The sequence below is a fragment of the Benincasa hispida genome, chromosome 9, assembly GCF_027475165.1.
Source record: "Benincasa hispida cultivar pf3 chromosome 9, pf3_genome.v1.1, whole genome shotgun sequence".
Classification (NCBI taxonomy): domain Eukaryota; kingdom Viridiplantae; phylum Streptophyta; class Magnoliopsida; order Cucurbitales; family Cucurbitaceae; genus Benincasa; species Benincasa hispida.
Genome location: NC_143486.1, coordinates 92,098,156 through 92,119,810, shown reverse-complemented (window position 1 = coordinate 92,119,810; position 21,655 = coordinate 92,098,156). Strand labels below are relative to the sequence as shown.

General features: G+C 32.9%; 1 protein-coding gene across 1 annotated transcript; it reads right to left on the bottom strand.

Annotated features, from left to right (window-relative positions):
• Positions 1-2,073: 2,073 nt before the first annotated feature.
• Positions 2,074-7,803, bottom strand: LOC120086849 (triacylglycerol lipase OBL1-like). Its single transcript, XM_039043663.2, has 6 exons — positions 7,324-7,803; positions 7,019-7,218; positions 6,176-6,209; positions 4,378-4,513; positions 3,427-3,901; positions 2,074-2,684 (listed from the first exon to the last, which is right to left on the bottom strand). Exons 1-6 carry the CDS (start codon positions 7,637-7,639, stop codon positions 2,394-2,396), a joined length of 1,452 nt encoding a protein of 483 aa, XP_038899591.2. The 5' UTR covers positions 7,640-7,803; the 3' UTR covers positions 2,074-2,393.
• Between the last annotated feature and the right edge of the window lie 13,852 nt (positions 7,804-21,655).

Sequence of the window (21,655 nt, the reverse complement as noted above, 5' to 3'; positions counted from 1 at the left end):
CCAGACCCATGGACCAACCAAACCCAAGTCCAACTAATTAGGCCCAAAGGCCAAGCCTATGGATCAACCAAGCCCAAGCCCACCTGTGAACTCTATAAATAGAGAAACTCTTCTTATTTGGAGGGGTCAACAATTCTATTCTCCAGAGAGCTTATAGGGAATTCTCTAAGACTCCTTGACTCCTGAAGCTGACCACGTCTGAAGACTGAAGTCCTTCGAAGATACAAGCATTATGAAGAATGAAGTTTGTTGAAGATGCAAACATTCTAACCACGTTTGAAGACTGAAGTCCTTTGAAGATTCAAGCATTCTGACCACGCTTGAAGACTGAAGTCCTTTGAAGATACAAATAATTCTACATTCAGAGAGCCTACAGAGAATTCACCAACAAGTAGAAGACTCCCAAGACTCTTGAAGCTGCACTCCTAGAAGACAGAAGACCCTTGAAGACATAAACACTCTTCCAAGACTTCTACTTCAAGAACGTTCGGTGCTTTTCTTCTTCAAGTCAAGCACATCCACCCAACCGAGAGAGAATCAGAGGATCAAGTACTAGAGATTGAACCACATTTTATCAAATCAACCTCAACATCAACACTAACTCAAGCTCAACTCCATGAAACAAGTTTCTCCAGAAGCCTCGTGCAAACACTAATCCTCCAAGAAGATCAATAAGCCCAAAGGCTGATCGTCCAAGAAGATCAACAAACCCAAAGGCCGATCGTTCAAGAAGATCAACAAGTCCAAAAGGCTGATCGTTCAAGAAAATCAACAAGCCCAAAGACCGATTATCAAAGAAGATCATCAAGTCCAAAGGCCGATCATCAAATAAAATCATCAAGCCCAAAAGTCGATCATCCAAGAAGATTAACAAGCCCAAAGGCTGATCACCCAAGAAGATCAACAAGCCTAAAGGCCGATCACCCAAGAAGATCAACCAGCTTAAAGATTATAATTTATTTTGAAAGCATCAAAATACTATATATTAGAGAATGTACCCACTTTCCAAAAAAAACACTACAAATACCAAGTTCAAGTTCCACGAAATAAATTTCTCTTGAAATCTCGTGCAAACAATGACGTTAAGCAAACACATGAAAAATTTGTCGGTAAAAATCATATCTGCCGACATTTTTTGTTGTGTCTGCAGAAAAAATCGTCAGCATAACCAAAAATTCTTGTAGTGACTGGATTCTATGGCTTGAGCAAAATAATCACCTTTTTATAGATAAATCCAAACCACGTTATCACTTTTGGAGGATATCTCCGTAATTGGTACTCTGAGTTTGCTCTTTTTGTCAGGGACAGTTGTAAATATAGCAATTAGACCCAAAGTACTAGCAGATATAACATAATGTAAAAAATTACAAATATGAAAAATTTAAATAGTCTATCAATGATAGACAATATCGTTTGTAGGAGTCTATCAGTGATAATCTTTGCTATATTTGCAATTTTTTTAAAATTGTTGTTAAACACTTGGTTATTATCCCTAAAAGTACTACCCATTGCAATGACTCTTTTTGTAGCTATGATACTTCCTCTTTTTCTTTAAATTGGAGAGCTTTTCTCTAGCTTTCTTTATATATATGGCCCGAGATTCAGAATCCAGATTTAGCACCGGATGGCCTCGACATTCCCTTGCGACCTGACAATGCCATCCTTGCTTGTCTTGATACTTCTAAGAGGGAAAGTTGTCCCCACAAACCAACACAAGTCCTTTCAGTATGCATTGTCTCATACTTTGTCCTCACTTACATGTTTCATAGGAAAATTCTCAAGAGGCCACCCAACATAGAATTGCTTCAAGCTAAGCATACTTAATTGTAAAGTTCCTATGATTGAGTAATTGAAAAAGAAGGTGCATCTTGTAACTTTCAATTTTTTTAAGTATTTTTTAACCATACTTTTATATCCTCGTGAACCCTCTCATTTGGATGTGATTTTGGTTCATTCATGTCCCCTTCTAAACTCGGGGTGTTACAATACACATCCTTTTAGCTAATGAAGTATCTTTTTTTCAAAAATTGTATCGCCCACTGTATCCAAATTTAAAATTTAAAAATAAAAATATTTAGAAAGCATAATATATTATAAATTATCTGATTTTTTAAAATAAAAATTATACAAAATTTGTAATGTAAAACAAGACCATAGATTGATTAATATTACATGAGAGTTTCTATTATATTTTCAAATTTCTTTCTTTTGATCACTTGCTAAACCTCTAGATTTAGTTTATATAGAGAAAGTTTAAGAAGCTGAATGTTCCATACCACGTGCACACAACATACTAATTAATCTTTCAACACATGTTCTAGCTAATTAGAAGGTTACATAAACCGTTAAGTTGAGTCTAGTTTAACGATATTGACGTGCGTGTTCACACTTATTTAAAAGTCGTCTTCGATATCATCTCCAAGAATGGGGTCTTCGACCTCGTCGGGTACATTTAATTTACCCAAACGAGTGGAATTAACATAGTTCAAGGGAAAATGAGCAGCGAGCCCTGGAATGAATAGTCCAACCACCCTTCCCCCCTTCATCAACAAACTCTCATAGTAATCAAAACCCTTCACCAATGGGATTATCAAACTCCTTATTAGCTCCCACCATGCGCTTAAATACTTGGGTATCACCCATACCAACGAGAAGTAGTTCTTGTTTGGCTGCTCCTTCACAATCTGAAAAAAGAAAAATTCAATATTCATGATCTTGATCATCATATAAATCATTTTTTTTTTATAAAAGGATAAAAATTATTCAACGAGTTTGCCAACGGTTGGCTGTGGATTAAAAAGTTTTCATGCTCTTTATTAATCACTAGAACATAGCTACTTCTCTCATATACATAGAAGAAATGAGAAAAACTTACCTAACCTTTTTATGATACACGAGTTACTTTTTCAATAGTCAATTAATTTTGAGATGAGTCTCATGTTTATCTAAATAGATATCATGATTATAAAACCCAAATGACAATTTGGTCCAAGAAAATGAGATCAAATCCAAGAATGATGAATCGAAAAAGGTCCTATCTCTAATTATGTTCAGAATAAGAAAAAAACTTTTGTTGCAACTAACCATTTTTTTAGAAAACATTTCATGTGACAGACATTTTAAGGATTATTTTTATTTGTTTTTACTACATAAGGAAAATGAGAGGCATGGAATTAAATTGCACCTAATTATTGCGGTTGGAAAAATGGAGAGTCCTCACAATTTTTATAAGATACATATGAGTACTCCTCTTAAAACGTAGTTTTGAGATAGAAGCTCATATATCTTATAAATAATGTGAGTGTTTCCCATTTTCCCATTGTATTCTAACCGTGAAAAACTATGCAGCTACATTATTGCGACGATTAGTTTGAATAATTTCTCAAAAATGAAAAAGAAAAAAAGTTAGTTAATTTGTTATCTTACCCTGCCTCTGTAGAGGGTGTTGAAGAAGACACATCTACCAAAGTGTTTGTATTTGAAAAGGATGGCATCAGAAGGAAGTCTAGGCACCAAGTCAGAAGAGTAAACATATCTATGATATTTGAAGCCATATTTCTGGACAGTGTTAACCATAAACTTTGCGAACTGTTGGTCGCCAACTCTTGGCTGGCCATACGTGTAAATGCCTTCCAATTTCTCCAAAATGGTTGATTCATCATGTAGGCTCAATACAGTGACAAATAAGGTAGCCAAGGCTCCACCCAAACTGTGCCCAGTGATGATGAACCTTGCCTTGTCGTTGGTCTTGGCAATGTCTCTAAGTTTTTGACGGATGGTGTAATATGCAAACTCCTGTAGTTGAGATTTGGGAAGCTCCTTCGGCCATCCTGTGGCCTTTTGAAGGCCTAGGGCTTTCATGAACCCACTGTGGATGCGGCCGACGCCCTCGATCTCGTACCTGTAAATATTAAGGATTACAAAAGACGACTAGGGTTTAATAAAATTGCATCATAAAATACAAAACTTACAACCATATTTGGAAGAATTTTGAATATTGGAATAGTAGTTGTTACTCGTCGAAATGTTAAAAGAATGATGATTTTCAAAATCTATAAAAAAGTCTATAACTTTAGTTTTAAATTGTTCAAGCTATAACCATTTTAAGTGAGACAAATCTATTTGATTGTAGAAAAGAATTCACATGGTAAATTTTTTTCTAGGTGGACTGTAATTTTTTTTAATCCAGTTTGGATTTTTCCACATAAATGATTGTGTTTCTTGTTTTTCCGCATGAAGATTTCCAGACTTTTTTTTTCAGCATATTTATATTTGAAAACCAAACTAAGTAATCTTAACATATAATTTAAATACAAAAAGTAAAACTAAATTTAAATAATAATATGAAAGAAATGTAATAATATAATGTAAGCATACCAAGAGAAGTCAGCATCGACTTGCCAATCGTATGAGTCAAGTGGGGAGGTGCCTCTGAATGCAACCACTATTACATTGGGATCAATGGCTGTGTTTTCAAACATAAAGGCTTGAGTAGTTGCTTTACCTTGAAAGTCTGAACAATTTGAGACATAAAAATTAATTTAATTTACTGCTTTAACTTTGTTCTTTTTACATAGAGATGAATGGTGGATAATTAAACATTTAAATACAATTGATGAACTAGGGAAATCAAATTTTCTTATAAAAACTACGTCCAGTTAAATTATTTTTTATGAAAAGATGATTGATGCTGGCTTTTTGAAATAAAGATGAGGATTGATGTCTTCATTATGTTCTTTTGTTCTTTTGGGCAAGATTGTAAACAACTTTGGTATTCTCTCCCAAATGAAGTTTGGGGCAAACAGGGACGGTTTGTTGTTTAGTCGCAAAATCTACATGGAAAAAGTTAAGAAGTCATGAAATTGAATTTGTAGATTTCAAAAAAAAATTTTGGACGAAACAAATAGTTGAACTTCTACGACTCTACTCCTCGGCCAAATATGTTTATATTCTTTCATCATATATCTTTCTCTTTTAACCTATTCTATTTTAGTTCTAAATTTCTTTGTCAACTTATTTAATATAGTTCAACTTGTTAAGCAATATGTCTTTGAGAGGTCATAAATCTATAAACTATTGGTTGTAAACTCAAGAAAAGAATCTAACTTGGTCTCAAAATTTTTTTTATCTAATATTTTATAAAATTAAACGATTTTTAAATCAAAATAAATATTAATGAAATTGGAAAACTATACCAAAAAATAAAAATTATTTCTTAGAATTAAAAAATAAAATCATTACTTAATAGTTATTGACTAGTCGATGAAAAAATATTAACCAATTTTTTTTAAATGGAAAGAAAAATATCAAATATATACTTTCCAATTACATGTATATAAATATAAAATTAAAATGACTTATCAACTCTGCTTTTATTATATATATATATATATATATATATATCTTCAACCATTTGTGTGGAGTCACCAAATTTTATGTTAATTGAATTAAGCACGTTTTGTATTTATTTGTTATTAATTTTTTTAAAGAATAGAAACTAATAACAAAAAAATAAATCTTTATCAAACAAATCATTTTTTGTCGTTGAAATGTCATAAAAAATGACACTTACTTTTCTTTTATAAAAAGGAACAATTAAAATAAACTTAATATAATATAAAAGTCAACAATAAAAATAAACTAAAAAAGAAAAGTTGTGTGTTAAAGAGATACTAGAAATTGAAGAACCTTATTATTATAATAAACTATTTAAAATCTTATCAACATGTTCAAATCTTAAAACTGAATAATAATCAAATTCTTTGATTCCATTTTCAAAAAAAATGAAAAAAAAAAGAGAAATTAAACGTGTCCAAGATAAAAGGAGAAATTTAAGGTCAACATAAGTTGGTTTGGTGAAGACAAATATTGTCAAAGGTTATTTGCCGAATAAAGTTAAAAATTAGGCCTTGTCAACTATATAAATCTAAGAAGAACCTCACGGCTGTTTCACTATTTCATATTCAATGGTCGCTTATTTTTTCTCTAATTTTTAGAAAGGGTAATCGTTTTAAAATCTTAAATCACACGATATATATTATAATAATTAACCCTCCACTAAACCAACATGTAGTTAATTAATTGAGTAGTATTCCAATTGAACTGGTCAGCTTAAGACCCAATCAATTAATTATACAATCCAATTATGACCTTTAATACAAGTTCAAAGTTTTACCATTCCAAAAATTGAAGTAACCCAGCAACTTCATCTGCAAGTGGTAGGGGGAAAATCATTACCATCCTTCTAATCATTCAAAGACCAAAAAAAAAAAAAAAAAAAAAAAAACTAAACTATGTTTTAGATCATATTTATTTAATCCTCACATTTGTAGATTTATTATATTTGAATTCAACTCTCAACTTTCAACTTTTATATTTCAGTTTTAAGCTTAAAAAAATTATTTAAATTATCATAGTTATTCATTCAACTAATCTTTAAATTTCTTATTTGATATATAGAGTCAAACTTTAATTTTACAGGTATATAGTTACTAAGTCATAGTTTGATTATATATATAAACTATTTGAAGAGGCCGTCATAATGTAAAAATATAAGCGGTTTGACTCGACTCTATTTTTGTAGACAATACGATTGATCGATGAAGGATAAACATGAAAACTGAGACTAGATCGGGCTGATTGAGAAACCTAGTGGTTATCACAGTGCCTTTTTGCCAACTTGGTCGGAGCACTTTTCAAATACAATTGATGCATATTTTATACATACTATCAGTTAGTTCGATTTTTCAAATTTTTAGATGTTTTTTTAATTTTTCTACCTGAAACCTAGAAACGACCGGTTTCGACTTGAGTTGACCATAAGTTTCGATCAGTTTAAGTAAATTTTTCTTGTATTCCTAGTTAGATGTATAAGACAAAAACAACAAAAGTACCCTGAAATCCAAAATTATTATAAGAGCAAGCAAATTTTAAATCCGACAATTATTACGAGGCAGTTATATTATGGCGGGGTTAAGTAAATTTTGGAATTATGGTGAATTAAGGAGTATAAAGTTACCTTCCAACGATCATTTACGACGGATTGAACAAATGGTTTGGATTCATAAGAGACTTTGGCAGCCATTACAGTTAAGGCACTATAATATCTGAAAGTGTCGTCGGGTTTAATTGACGAATCCAAATCTCTCCTCCAATCTGCAAATCCGACCACCGATGTATACTCCGGCGAATCTTCATTAACCTCCAGAAAACTCTTTCCTACACATAAAGAAAATTAACTAAGTTATTATTATATAATGAAAATAAAAATAATTATAAAACACCCCTGGAAACGGTTTCATCGAAGTAAATTAAATGTAATACCTTTGAGAATTTTAGAGAGAATCCCCGAAACGCCGCCGTTGAAGGAGATGAAGTTTAACAGTTTAAGGAGAAATGAGTCTAACTTGGCAAGAGGAGTGGCAATGATGGCTAGGATAAACTGAAGCAACATGGAGATGAAAATTAGCCATCGATCTCTGAAGTTTTTGAAAGGATCTTCTTTGCCAAGTGGACAATCAATGAACTTTCTCTTTCTTAATCCAAATGGAAGTAAGAATAGAAACAGATCCAACAAATTTGCATTCTCTGGCTTCAATATCACATAATTTTTACTAAATTCACTTTCCATCAAATCCATTTTTTTTTGGAAAAAATATATTATTTCTCTCAAATTAAAGCCAAGAAGAAAATATTGGAAGAAGAAGATAGAAAGAATAGTATGTTGTCTAAGTTTGTAACCCAAAACTTTGGTTTATATAATATAGGAAAAGTTTGGGTAAATGACTATTTTAGCCTTCACTTAGAAAACTTTTGGGTTTTAAGTATTATATTTCAAGTGTGAAAAACGAAGCTGAACCATTACTGATGTTATTTGACTATGAGTTGACCAATTAGTATTACTATTAACCCTGATGGTTAACATATGTTGATTAAATTTTGATGATGTTGTAATTTTGTTTTTTGGATTTATTTACCTGATCCATCTCTTTTCATTTCCTCATTATATTAAACTAAATCCATGTTAGATGACATACAATTAAATTTAGCTTTACCTATAAGCTTAAAATTTTGAGTACTCAATTAATGATTTAAAATGATATAAGAGTAGGTGGTCTAAGGAGATTTCTGTTCAAGCCCTATTTCCCATCTATTTTTAATATTGATTTCTATTTATTGGGCTTTCTGCATATTTCAAGTCCACAAGTGAGAGGAGTGTTCGATGATATATAATTAAATTTACTTTTAGCTATAAGTTTAAGTTTTTGACCTATACGTACATTTATACATATTTATATGCAAATACACAAAATTATGTTTATAAATACATGTATATATATACACAATTGCATCTTAAATATGATGTGTGTTAGTATGCATTTTAAGATGAGGGTTTTCATTTTGATTAGTGACTTTAAGAAACGGAAAGTATTCTCATGTGTATATATTATGCTCAATGAATTATAAAATATGGGACTATGAAATTAATAGTATAATTTCAAGGAAATAATAACGTTTAAGTATATATATCTTTTAGATGTATCAATCTAGTTAACATGTTCTGTGTACCTATTGACCTACACGAATATCTTTTAGATTTATAAATTTGTAGAAGTTAATAAATAGTAGTTTTTGTGAAGATATAATTTCATTGGAATAATAGAGTTATATATATATTTGAACAAAAAAAACTAGAAGATTAGAAATCAGTAAACACAATAGGATATATTTTAATTAGGTTGACACATCATTAACATATAGCACCTATAGAGATAGTGAAGGAAGAATTATAAGCTAAAATGAAGCTATTTTACCATAAAAGATAAGAGTTAATTAGATAAACTTAAAAGTTTAGAATAAAATAGAATACATTTGATCAAATTTAAGGGTAGAGATTGATTTTGATGGATTGAATTTTTCGTGGAAACTGGGTTATGATCAGAGGATAGAATACTTATATATTTTTCCTTGTTCCACAAGGTGGAATTTTGAGTTGTTTTTGTTTATGTCCGTTTTTAAATTATTTTGACTTCAATAATCTCATTTGAAATTTCTATTTTTTTGTTTAGAAAAATAACTTATACTTGTGGATAAACATTACGTGTGTATATATTTTCATTAAAACATCAATTTCACTAATTCTGGGCTATATTTTAGATTATCAGAACACTTGAATTTATTCTTATAACCAATTAATTGTAGTCATTAAAAAAAAAAACTATCTTTTCCATAAAATTTTATAATATTGAAAATAAGATTTATAATTATTCAACATAAAAATATCAAATAGCCTACAAAATTTTAAAATATATGTAACTAAAACAACCATAGTTTAGTTTGCCGTTTAACTAATTACTCGAATTTTATCAGATATGAACGTCAGTAAATTATTGATCTTACTTTATATTTTAATCTATGACTGACCCTCATAAATATATAAAGGCATCAAAGTCAAATGAGTTTGGTACAAGCAATCATTTTTTTAAAGTTTGGCATGAATGGAATGGTCCAAAAGAAAGGAAAAACTACAAAAAAAGAAATACATGTTCAACCTCCATATTTATTAATTTTCGTATGATCCATATATTAATGATAAAAAAATATGTTTATAGAAATAATATATTATAGATTCCATTTAATAATCTCACTATAAGAAAAAGAGACTTTTCCGACCCGTAAAACGACCGTCGGGAGATACATCATCGGGAGAGAGGATCTCTCTCGACTACGTAAGGGTGCTGTCGGAAGTGCTCAATAACTCCCGACGTTGTAAATGACTCGTCAGTAGTTGGTAAGAACTCTTGACGCATCAAAAGCAGGCATTGGGAGATGAGAATGGCAGGCCATTCTCCATGAAGGAACTCATAATGGATTATTCATGTGGGAGTTTTGAAAGCACTCCTGATGCCTCACCATGCCCATCTGGAGATGGGAAGGAAGGGATAATCTTGAGGAAGAAACTCTGACGATTTATTTAATTCGTCGAGAGTTGGGTAAAAACTCTTGTTGGTTACGGTAGCCCATCGAGAGTTCCTTTTCAAAACCCCCAAATCGCACCACCACTTTCAGATATGCTTTCTTCTTTCTTCTAACCCTAACACACAAACATGAAAATCCCAAATCGAAGGCAGCTTGTCCATTCGTCAGCTACTCTGTCATCTGCCGTCGGTTTGTTGTCCATCGTCCGTTCGTTCTCAGCTGCTTCATTATTTGTCAGCTACTTCGTTGTTCGTCTCTTTTCGTGAGTAAAACTTTGATTCTACAATTTTAAATTGAAGGACTCGTCCGTCTCTCTTGGATAGGCTGTAATTTGTTTAAAATTTGAGTAATTTTATATTAGTCAAGAAGAATTGAGTAATTTTATGTTAGCTTTTAGAAAGAAGAATTGACTATAGTCTATTTATAATCTCATTTGTTCTTATTTGTTTCATTTCCATTTCTTATTTGTTCATAGTCTATTTATAATTGACCATAGTCTATTTATAATGTTAGCTCTTATTTGTTCCATTTCTATAGTCTATTTATAATCTTCAAGTAATTTATAAGATGAGATACACAAAACAATGTATTTTTAGATAATTGGAAGCAAGGTATTTTAAGTTTGGCTCAATTACCAAAAAAGAAAAGAAAACATGAACTTTGCTCTTTGTTTCAAACTACTGCATCTTTCAGAAGTTGTAAAATTACCCTTGGTCTTTTATAAAGGTTTCAAAAGTAATCTTGGAATAGGAATATTGGTTATGGTAGGACATATTGGTTTAGATGGATATATATATAGGTAGGATATATTGGCAAAAGATGATTGTGCTTTTGACCCTTCCCCCAATTTCTTTTGCTATATTTTTGTTGATAAGGTGTTTGTGGCTTTCTATTGGGATTTGTTTCAATATTAATTAATGAGTTTTGTTTTGTTTGCTTGTTGAGCATGATTTTCATAACCCCATATTTTGTTTAGTAAAAGGTCTAGGTTGGGGCCCTAAACCTAAGTCAAGGAGGGGTAGCAGTTCATTGAGTTCGTCATCTACTCAAGAAGTGCATGATAAGAAGGTGAGAGAACTAAAAGCTAATATTGAACAGTCTCAATCGAAGATTAAGGAACTTGAAGACGTTCAACAACAAATGAGAGAGGATCACGCGAGAAAAATGGAATAAATGAAAAAAATGATTGAAGATATGATACAATCACAGAGAGAAGGACCATCAAATTAGGTATGATTATTTCATTATCTAATTGGCTAATACGTTGCTATCCTACAGTTATGGTAGCAAAATAGTTATATCTTATTATTAGTTTTATGATAATGAATTTCTGGCTATCCTATAGTTATGGTAGCCAAACAATTGGATTTTAATGTGTTCTGTGGAATTTTTGTGTGTTTGTGGAGTTTTTGTGTGTGTTTGTGGAGGTTTATGAAATTTGAATGTTGTGTGGGGTGGGTTAAGTATCTTTCTTTTGGAGTTCAACTTGTGGTTTTTGTGTGTTTGTGGAGGTTTAAGGTTGAAAATATGTAGTTTTAGAAGTATGTTGATTTTCTTTGTTTTGTAGGATTGTAGGATTTTCTTTGTTTTATAGGATTGTAGGATTATACAATTTTATTTGTTTTGTAGGATTGTAGGATTCACCTTATGATTTTTATTTGTTTTGTAGGATGCTGTTTAGAGATGATGTTGGAAATGTTGTTGGAGATGATGTTGGAAATGTTGTTGGAGATGCTGTTTGGAAATGATGTTGTGAGTTTTTTCTTCTATGTATTATACAAGACATCTTTCTTTTGTAGATCATTTTCCCAACTTTTCTCTCTTTTGTATAATAAAGAATACTATCAATTTTGTTTATTTGTTTTTGTTCCTAATGTGAATATTTTTTTTTCTTAATGATGTTATAAATTTTAGGTTATTCAGATTAAATTAAAAAAAATAAAATAAAAAAATGACTATTTCCCGACGAAACTCATTTTCTGAATTGAACTCTCGATAGCTTAGTTCATGTACTCTTGATGATGTCTATACATCTGTCGGGAATTTCGAACTATCGACGCTGTAATCAAGCATCGGTAGATATGTTAATTCTTGACGTTCTATATTGCCGTGTCGAGAGATGTTCTCACGACAGGTATATCCCGACCAAACTCCCAATGACGGGGATCTTCCGATCCATTTTTTTTACCATTTTTCGACGATTTTAAGTGTCGAAAAAGGGGTATTTTCTTGTAGTGTCTATTTTTTCAAAAACTATTAAGTTATATATATAATTTCTACTTGTTTTTTTTTCTTGTTTTTCCTTTTAAATCTAAAATAAACTTGAAAAAATGACTCAATAAGTAATTTATTTTTTAAAAAAGATATGTTGGATTCGTAGATGCACCCGAATATCTCAACAGATTCTTAGTGCTCTTACCATCTCCCATAAAAATATATTCAATAAGCATAAATGAGAGAGGATACAAATAGTCCACCAAGACTAGAGCTAAGTCAAAAAAAAAAAAAAAAAAAAAAAAAGAGGAATAGAGGGATTAGATATTGCAAAAAGCAGTCAAATTGATAGCTATGGTTGTTGGACTATAATCTTTGAAGAGCTGGCTTCTATAATACCAGCACCATGTAGGAGATTCTTTGTTTAACATTTAAGAGCTGGGCACAATGGGAATTAGTTTTGGAGAAGAGACATTAAGAGGCTTTTGTTCCTTTTAAACCCATTGATAGAGATTAGAATATTAAATTTCTATTCATATGTCAACAACTCTTTCAACATAATATACATATCTATGAGTTTGGCATCAATATAAATGACAAATCGATATTTTTTATTATATCAAAAAATTAATAAAATATTAAAAAAATATAAGTAAATAATAACGATTGTAAATATAATGTTAATAAGAGATATTTTACCTCATTTGAAAATTTGAAAATATTGTTTATTTTTTAAAAAATGAAATGTTTATTTATAATTATTTTTGGTTTTGTTTGTTTTAATTTTTTTTTAAAACATATAAATTGACTTTGACATTTCAATTCACATTCTATGAAATTGAGATATTTTTCAATTGATATATAGTTTGTGTTAGAGATCACCTCAAATTCTACCAACTTACTTAAAGAATATATATAGCTTTTCTCTTCCTCTTATTTTCCGTCTCTGGACTCAACTCTCCGCGTGTGTAGGGTCTAAAAAGTTTTGAATATGTGAATTAATTATGCATTTTGTCCTAAATTACCACCTACTTTAATTTAATAAACAATGATTTTGACCCATTAAAAAATATTGTTAATGGCATATGATTCATGAGCGCTTGACTAAACCTAAAAACATAATAAAAGCGATTTTAGCTCGTCAACTGAATTGGTGTGACCCATTTTTTTTTCTTTTTCTAAAGGTCGAAGTTTCTATCTTTCATCCCTATATCTATTGAACTAAAAAAGCTAAACCTGAAAATATGTATAAACGAGAGCTCAATTGATGTCAAGTATGTACTATCAACATCGAAGTTAGAAATTCGATTCTTCATTTTACACATCGTTCATATTACAAAAATTATAATTTTATTTTAAGATCCTTGTTCATCTTTTTTTTGTTTATCTTAACATAAGGTCACATTTTTCTACTCTATTTAAACAATGAAACTGAAACAATGCTTTACAACGTGTTTTTTGTTGTGAACATGAGGAGCATAATGGGAATACAGATACCAATATAATATAATATAATATAATAATAAATAAATATTAAAATAAAATAAATATAATATATAAATAAAAAAATAAGTTAGCAAAATAGAAAATAAGAAATTTGTCTAAATTCACCACTTTCTCCAATTTTCATGGAATTCGCCCAATGTGTGTGTCTTCCAAAACCCACAAATGTCACTATTTAGAGGCAATTTCACAAATAAGAGGTGGATTACATGGACACTAATAATGTGTAATGTTGAGACACATGAACGACATTTTGGGAAATGGTGGCATGACATATGGTCAATAGACACTAAACATGAGCATCTAATGGACATTTATTATCATAATATTTATAATACTCCCCTTTAGATGTCCATTATATGTATGAAATATGCCTCGTTAAAACCTTACTAGGAAAAAAATCCAATGGAAAAAAAATCCTAGTGAAGGAAAAAAAGTATATATTTCGTAATTTATACTCCTAAAAAAATATATTTACTCTCTCTCATGAAAAATCGCTTGAGATTTTTTGAGTCGCCACATTCCAATGTTATGCACCAGTTTTCAAAGATTGTGATAGGTAATGCCTTTGTAAATAAGTCTGTCAGGTTATCTTTCGAACAAATTTGTTGTACAGTGATATCGTCATTTTCTTCAAGATCATGAGTGTAGAAAAACTTTGGTGAAATATGTTTTGTTCTATCTCCTTTAATATATCATTCTTTGATTTGGGATATGCATGTTGTGCTGTATTCGTATAATATTGTTGAAAATTTTTTATTAGAAGAAAAACCACATGTTTCACGAATGTTCTGAGTCATTGATCTTGGCCATACACATTCTCGGTTAGCCTTGTAAATTGCAAGAATTTTAACATGATTTAAGGAAGTAGCCGTTATGGTTTGTTTCACTAATTGCTACGATACAGCAGTTCCTCCATATGTGAATAGATAAACTGTTTGAGATCTAGCTTTGTGTGGATAAGACAAATCTCCAAAATCTGCATAACTAACTAGATCAAAATTTAATTTATTTAAATAAAACAAACCCATATCAATCGTTTCTCGAAGATAGCGGAGTATATGCTTAATTTCGTTCTAATGTCTTTTTGTTGGAGAAGAACTATATCTTGTTAATAAATTTACTGAAAATACAATATATGGTCTTATATTATTAGCAAAATACATAAGTGTACTAATTGCACTAAGATATGGTACTTCAAAACCAAGAAGTTCTTCATTATCATCTCGAGGTCGAAATATATCTTTCTTCACATCTAGTGAACGAATTTCTGTTGAATTTTCAATAGATGTGTTTTATCCATATAAAATCTTTCAAAATTTTTCCTATATAAGTTGACTGATGATCAAATATCTCATTTGCTAAATGCTCAATTTGTAAACCAAGGTAAAATTTTGTTCTTCCAAAATCTTTCATCTAAAATTCTTTCTTAAGATATTCTATTGCCTTTGAAAGCTCTTTAGGAGTCCAAATTATATTTAAGTCATCAACAAATACAGTTATAATAACAAATTCTGACTGTCGAACATATTGAATTATTTTGATATCCATCTTTTAATAAATATCCACTTAGGTAATTGTATCAAATTCGTCCTGATTGTTTCAATCCATATATTGATCTCCGTAAATTTATTGAATATAATTCCTAGGAATTCGATTTATATATTTTAGGTACCTTAAATCCTTCTGGGATTCTTATATAAATATCATTATCAAGAGATCCATATAAATATGCTCTGACTACATCCATAAGATACATGTCCAGATTTCCATACACAGTCAGACAAATTAAATATCTTAGTATAATTGCATCTATCACTGGAGAATATGTCTCCTCATAATAAATACTAGGTTTTTGTGAGAAACCTTGTGAACCTAGTCTTGCTTTATATCTTGTGACCATATTATTTTCATTTCTTTTTCTCACAAATACCTATTTGTATCCCATAGATTTGACACCTTCTGGTATTTGGACTACTAGTCCAAAATCTGAAGCCAATCTTGAGTTTAATTTGACCTTAATTGCTTCTTTCCACTGAAGCTAATCTTTTCTATGTCATATTTCTTCAACAGATTTTGATTCAGAATCCTCATTTACAGATATAATATCAAGAGCAATATTATACGCAAAATTGTTGTCAATAATTACATGAGTTCGGTTCCATCTTTTTCCTATCATGACATAGTTTATTGAAATCTCATTATTATCTTTAGATATTTCACATTCCTCATGTTGGGATTGATGCTCTAAATCTCGTAGGGTCCTATAGTTTGTAAATGTATTGAACAAACTCATTATTTATTTAATGAAATATATGATATTTTATTCAAACTCATTGTCTATTTAGTAAAATATATGATATCTTATTCATATTTTAGTTGCATTAACCACAAACCAATAAACTAACATCCAAAGTTATCTTGTAACTTAAACATGTATGTAGAGACATATGGGTGGATTATGTTTAAGTGATAACTTAAATGGTTTGTAATAGATGGATAAGGATAGGTATCTTATTCTGGTGACACTATGAGTATGACCCGTTTTGTAAGTATTACAATTGTTGTAAAGTGCTACAAATGATCTGATCCTGATCATTCATGTTGGGTTTTATGTCCTAAAACTTGTGGTATGTAAACAATGGAACTTATTCTGAAAGTTCAATAAAGTGTTATTGAATAGATATTTTGCTTGATAGAAATCCAATAAACCTAAAAAGTCCCTTGACTATTGGTTGAATATTTGAACTTTATGTGGAGACATAAAGATAGGTCAAGTTCGAGTAAATATTCAAAATGATCTATAGTATATGAATAAGATTGGGTACGTTATTCTGGTAACACTATTGGATGCGGCCTACTTTGTAGTTGTTACAAGAAGTTGTAAAGTGCTACAAACGAAGTGATCCTAATTTGTTCACGTTGGGACATGAGGAGTAGGGGTGTCCTTGTGCAGAAGGGTTTGTACAAGATCGGACCAAGAAATTAGGCACTCTTACTTTATAATGTTGTTCACTATTTAAGACTAACTATTTCAAAGCGATGATCTATGTAACTTGACCTTAATCCTGAGCTAACTATGAACTCCTGTTTATTTGGAATTATCCTTAGATTTGCATAGGTGAGGGTTGGCTCAATAGCGCCGGCTCAATAAACCTCCCATTTTAGGGGTAAGACGGATAAATAGCTGGGGACATAGGATGCAAGATGGAATTCACTCCTACTCGCTTTAGGGATAGTAGAGAGGTTGTTCCCTTAAGTACTGATTCTGAGACTTGAACAAGGGACCCCGTCCTCTCATTAGCCCGAGAGGAACTCGATTTTGTTGATTGGATCACAAAACAATTATTCATTAGGGGATCAGTGGGGACTTAAGGAATAAGAGGTAATTTCGGGGGTAAAACAGAGATTCGATGATAACGGGCAGAAATGCACGTTATCATAGTGTTTAGTTATTAAACAATTTTGGATTGCGTTGATGAAAAATGATAAATTTCGTCCATTAAGCATAAAATCTATAATATTGCGGTCGCATGCGTCAGCACATTGGAACTATTGATTTTTGTATTTTTTTTTTGTGTGCAGAATATGTGTTAAACGCATTGCAGAGATTGCGATCATAGAAATTCATCGGTCAAGCGTAACTTCACTGCAAGACTTTGCATTCATCGCGCTCGAAAATATTCACTCAAGAAGAATCACCGCAACATGGGGGGCACATCCAGAACGAAAGGACAATTAAGATCGATGGGACAGAAAGCTGACAGCAGTCGAATCCAAATTATGTTGACAATTGATAATGGTCACAAAATACATCTAGCTTTATCGGTGAAAATTATCTGGCACATCAGTCAGGAATTAAAGCTGTTCCATCTGTACAACCAGGAAAGAGAAGCCGTCTTTCACCTTTTGATGCCCTATAAATACTAAGTGCATTCTTCAGAGAAGGGGTTAAGTAGTCGATTACTTCATCACCTTACAAGTTCACACCTCTATTCATAATTTTCTTTTCCATTTCACGGTGGAGCTAGAAAAGAGTGGTGACGCCAGAGATCATCCAAGGCAGCTTGAAAGAGGACCTTGGGCCTAAGAGCAGAAAGCGGGTTGACTCTCGTAAAAGCGAGAATATCTTTAGAGCACGAGTAGAACAGTGAACCTGGTGGCAAGAAATTGCTCTAGGCTCTTTACTATACTTGCATTGTTATTCTGTACTTTATCTTTTATCTATCCAATGGAAGTTATATTTCTACATCTGCTCACTCTCTTAATACGCATGAGTAGCTAAACTAGTTGAATGGGTTGAAAAGAACTAAGCTAACATGATCTAGGAAGTTCATTGCTTGCGATTGTCTTGTTTTATGCTGTGCGAAACATCCCTTTAGAGTTGCTCGAGAGAGAATCTAAAGAAAGAACCTAATGTCTCGAAAGAGCTAGGTTAGAATTTTACTTGATAGAGTAAGATTAGGCCTGCATAAACAAGAAATAGGGACTTAGAGGTAAACTTTGTTTGTCAACTTGCATCGCATGCATCCTAGGAATAGGAATGATATTATGTGATCGCATATTTGTGTGAATGTCATCATATAAATAAAAATAAAGGTTTATATGTAAACCCTATAGACTTATCGCATATTTAGCGCATGCATTCTAACCTTAGAAACCGTGGCATTCACGCCGAGAGGTGGTTTACTATTGTATGCATGTTGCATGATCGCAAGGCATGAACGCAACCTAAGGAGTATTAGCCGAAATACTTCTCAACCCGTTCACCGCACATTCATCGTATTTCTCATTGCCAACTCTTTTCGAACTCTATCGCAGTTATTATTATTTTCATTAACACAACAACAAACCAACCATCTTATTTATTTCACCGGTTATCGCAAAGTTTTCATAAGAAAATTATCAACGCAAACTATTTTCATAAGTCCCTGTGATCGACCATGGACTTACCAGAAAACTCAGAGGAATTTACACTTGGATTCTACTGGAGAAACTTGAGTGCACAACGTAATTCTGTCAATGCATATCATCCATTTTCCATATTTAATAAAATAATGCATCAAGTTTTTGGCGCCGTTGTCAGGGACTTCGGCAAAATAGTTGTTAACGGTAATTTTTGTGAATTCTTTGCAGAACTCTTAATCTCTGGCGAATTATGACCCAGAGATTGAGAGAACATTTTGAAGGAGACTAAGGAATCGCCAATAGGAACCACAATCCGATAAAGAAGAGATGGCGGAGCAGCCTAGGAATGAAGCACCAAACAACAACAATGTCATTGCAAATCCATGTCTGTTGGCCAACGATCACAATAGGCCCATTAGGGACTATACATCGCCAAACTTCTATGATTTCTCTTCGGGAATCATGAGGCCCACCTTAGATGGAAGTAGATTTGAAATGAAACCGATGATGCTGCAGATGATCCAGGCTGCAGGTCAATTCGGAGGAAGGCGTGGCGAGGATCCACACGCCCACCTCCGAAGTTTTATTGAAATCTGCAATACTTTTGTGTCCCCGAATATCTCTACTGAAGAGGTTTGACTAACACTGTTTCCATTTTCTCTCTGTGATCAGGCTAGGAAATGGGCTTACTCACTCGAACCAGGAGAGATCACTTCTTGGGAGTAGGTGGTGGAGAAGTTTATGAAGAAGTATTTCCCACCTACAGAGAACACGAGACGAAGATAGCTTATTACTAATTTTGAATAAGACATGAACGAATCGCTCAGCGATTCTTAGGTGAGGTTTAAAAGGTTAGTTCGAGATTGTCCGCATAATGGGCTGCCAAACTATCTTCAGATGGAAATTTTCTACCATGGATTGAATCCTGCTTCGCAGACTGCTGCCAATGCGGCAACAGCTGGTGGTCTACTTGACAAGACTTATGATGAGGCGAAAATATCCTGGATCGCATCTCCAAGAATCATAAAGACTGGAGGGAGAGCGACCAGAGATTAAGACTCAAAGATTCTGATGCAAATAATGGTGCTATTGTTTCATTGCAGAACCAAATGATCGCAATGATGAATTTGATTCAAGGAATGACGATCAGCAGCCCAACACCGCAAGGTGGGCAAATCAATACAATAAGTCAAAACACTGCAAGGTGTGTGACTTGCGGTGATGAGCATGCAATGGAGGATTGTCCACAAAACCCACAGTCTGTATATTTTGTAAAGAACAACCTATTTTCCAACACCTACAACCCCGGGTAGAAAAACCACCCAAACTTTGCTTGGAAGAATCCACAACAAAACTTTCAATTTGTGGCACAAAAAGAAAGGCCACCAGGATTCTTTCAATGCAGCAACGGTCAACAGAGCAATCAAGAATGTAGCTCACAAAACCACCATAATCTTCTTCCCTAGAAGGCCTATTGAAGCAATATATAGAGAAAAATGAGACGGTGCTTCAAAGTCAGGCTACGTCCATCCGCAACTTTGAATTGAAAATGGGCCAGATTGCAAATAAGCTGAAAAGTAGACTGCAAGGGGCGCTGCCAAGTTTAACCGAGCTTCCACATAACCCAAGGGGTTCAGGTATGGAGCAATGTCAAGTTGTAACATTGTGCAGTGGAAAGACTATGGAGGGAGAAAAGAAGGATCAGAATAGATCAACCTCCATCGCAACTGAACTTGCTATTGTGGTAACACAAGAAGAAGAAAAAGAAAATGAAGTAGTAGAACCTGAGGTTGCGTCAACCTTAAAGTCAAATGAAACGGGAACCGTGAAAGTCCAGTTACCACCTTTCCCTCAGAGGCTAAAGAAGAAGAAAAACGAAGAAGTACAGTACCAACGCTTCCTATCTATATTAAAGTAATTACATGTTAACATTCCTTTCAGTGAAGCGATTGAGGAAATGTCTGCCTATGCTAAGTTTCTAAAGGACATGGTAACCAAGAAAAGAGGTGTTGGAAAATTTTCCATGGTGGCATTAACACAAAGTTCCAAATCTATTATCCCACCGAAGATGAGCGACCCTGGGAGCTTTCACTATTCCTTGCTCTATAGGAGGACTCTATATTGGGCAAGCCTTATGTGACTTGGGGGCCAGCATAAATTTGAAGCCGTTGTCAATCTGTCGACAACTAAATGTGGGGGAACTTGTGCCCACATCCGTGACTCTCTAACTAACCGACAGGTCTTTGGTTCATCCAAAGGGTAAGGTGAAGAACGTGCTGATCACAATTGATAAATTTATTTTGCCAGCTGACTTCATCATCCTGAATTATAAGGCCGATAAAGATGTGCCATCATTTTAGGGCGAGCTTTCCTATCAACAGATCGTGCTTAAATTGATGTGCACAAGGGTGAGATCACTTTGAGCATAAATGAACAGAAGCTCAAATTTAATATAATTCATGCCATGAAATTTCCTGATGAGGAAGACCTGCCAGATTCGGAAGATGACGTGAATTTGATTGAAGAAGAAAGGTCTGATGAAGAGTACGATGAAGAGGATGCCGATGCATCCATAGCTACCCGCAATGCGATCGTAGAAAAAACAAACAAAGAAGAAGGATCGATCGCAACACAAGAAGCAGAGCCGAAGGAAGAAAGAAAAATAACGCAACCTTCTCTCGTGGAGCCACCAACCCTTGAACTAAAAACCCTACCAACACACCTGAAGTACGCATTTCTGGGGCAGAATGAGAAGCTGCCAGTAATAATTTCATTTGCACTCAATGCGGATCAAAAGAATGCATTAATGCACATTCTCAAAAGCATGTGCAAGCAATCGACTGGACACTCGCTGATATCAGAGGAATTAGCCCCGCATACTGCATGCACCACATTCATCTCGAGGACGACCACAAATCAACCATTGAGAATCAACGTAGACTTAATCCTGCGATGAAAGATGTCGTAAAAAAGGAGATTATCAAGCGACTGTATGTAGGCATTATCTATCCCATTGCAGATAGCACGCGGGTCAGCCCTGTGCAATATGTGC

What these genes read in the sequence shown, in the direction of transcription:
- LOC120086849 (XM_039043663.2), bottom strand. Translation starts at nt 7,639, where the DNA reads ATGGATTTGATGGAAAGTGAATTTAGTAAAAATTATGTGATATTGAAG. An exon ending in TTACTTCAATTTTTGGAATG is followed by an intron (nt 4,514 to 6,175) that starts GTAAAACTTTGA and finishes CAAATTGTTCAG; the next exon opens with ACTTTCAAGGTAAAGCAACT. An exon ending in GTCGATGCTGACTTCTCTTG is followed by an intron (nt 3,902 to 4,377) that starts GTATGCTTACAT and finishes TAATATTTACAG; the next exon opens with GTACGAGATCGAGGGCGTCG.